Consider the following 1286-nt stretch of genomic DNA (forward strand, 5'->3'; position numbering starts at 1 on the left):
GGGGGGGGGGGAGGGTCAAAACAACACTGTAGGTTACCAAGGGGTAGGGAGAGGGGATCAAAAATTATAAAAAATCGCATCATGTGATTAATAAACGCCCCCTATTTGGACGAAAGAACTTTAGATAATTATTTTCATTAAAATAATTCCTTAAGGATGAAAACGAAAAGTTTCGAACCTTTGCACGAAGATAGTTATACAGCAGGCAACCCTGAATGGTACTGTTAAATTGAGTCCCTGTATAATCCGACAGATCCTTGAAAAGGGCTTTCGATACATCTTTTTGTTTCATCATTGAAATTTCCTTGGTTTCTCTTTCGAGAAACTCTTTTTTATACCATGGACAATTTAACCAGCTGAAGAATAGTGTATCCTCAGTCCGCACTTTTACATCGAGATCCATTTCGATGTTCGGCATTGAGTTAAGTACTAAGCCGGACGACAAGAAGAATGTTTCATCAATGAGGGGATTCACTGCGAGCATTCCGAGTGCTATTAGTTGGGCTGTTTGCTTTGACGGCGAAAGATCCGCTGCTCGGAAATAAGTTGTGTCACTCGGCAATTGTAACGAAAATTTCTGCTTGGGTGAAAATAATCCGCCATAGTTCATACGCAAGTTTCGCCCTACTCTCACAGCGTTCTGTTTTCCTTTCTGCAAAAAAAAAGGAAGTGGGAAATTACTTTTCTCGTCATATACAGGGTGACGTCAGGACCTTGTTTACAAATTGTGAGGAAATATAAAATAGAAAATCAGTAATTCGGTGGCATAAAAATGATGACATTACGATAATAAATTTTTGAATAGTGAACGTTGGAATTTTTTAATGATTTACCTAATAAGATAATGGTCGTCTCCCGCCATGCCGCCATAATTGAAGAGGCTCCACCAGTTATTAACTGGACAACATTTCAACTACGACATCATAGCAACTAGGACATTTCAACTGAGATTTTTCAACTGCGACATTCAAACTTCGACAAATCCACTGGGATTTTTTACCTGCGCCACTTAAACTAGGTCTTAAACAACAGTATAAAAAATTAACGATAATATAGTGGTGAACATAATTCTACAGTTATAATTTGAATTTCCAAAAAAACATAAATACTTGAACTGAACAATCAATAAGCCCAAATTAATTTAATCAACCGATACTCGCGGTTGTAAAACTTCATTGTTCACCATTAATAACATCAATCATAATAAATAGAATGAACAAATAAACGATCATAAATAATCATAAACCACAACATATTATCAGTTCACAGTAATAGCGATACGAAGG

General features: G+C 36.5%; 1 protein-coding gene across 1 annotated transcript in view; it reads right to left on the reverse strand.

The window, feature by feature from the left end:
* LOC107037003 (lysosomal acid phosphatase-like) overlaps positions 1–418 on the reverse strand; it is a 3700-nt gene extending 3282 nt beyond the window's left edge. Inside the window, exon 1 of the mRNA XM_015255309.1 lies at positions 179–418. Within this exon, the coding sequence (XP_015110795.1) occupies positions 179–418 (240 nt within the window). The remainder of the gene's footprint in view (positions 1–178) is intronic.
* Positions 419–1286: the final 868 nt, after the last annotated feature.

Source organism: Diachasma alloeum, unplaced genomic scaffold, assembly GCF_001412515.2.
Source record: "Diachasma alloeum isolate Michigan unplaced genomic scaffold, Dall2.0 Dall_scaffold_00213, whole genome shotgun sequence".
Taxonomy (NCBI): Eukaryota; Metazoa; Arthropoda; class Insecta; order Hymenoptera; family Braconidae; genus Diachasma; species Diachasma alloeum.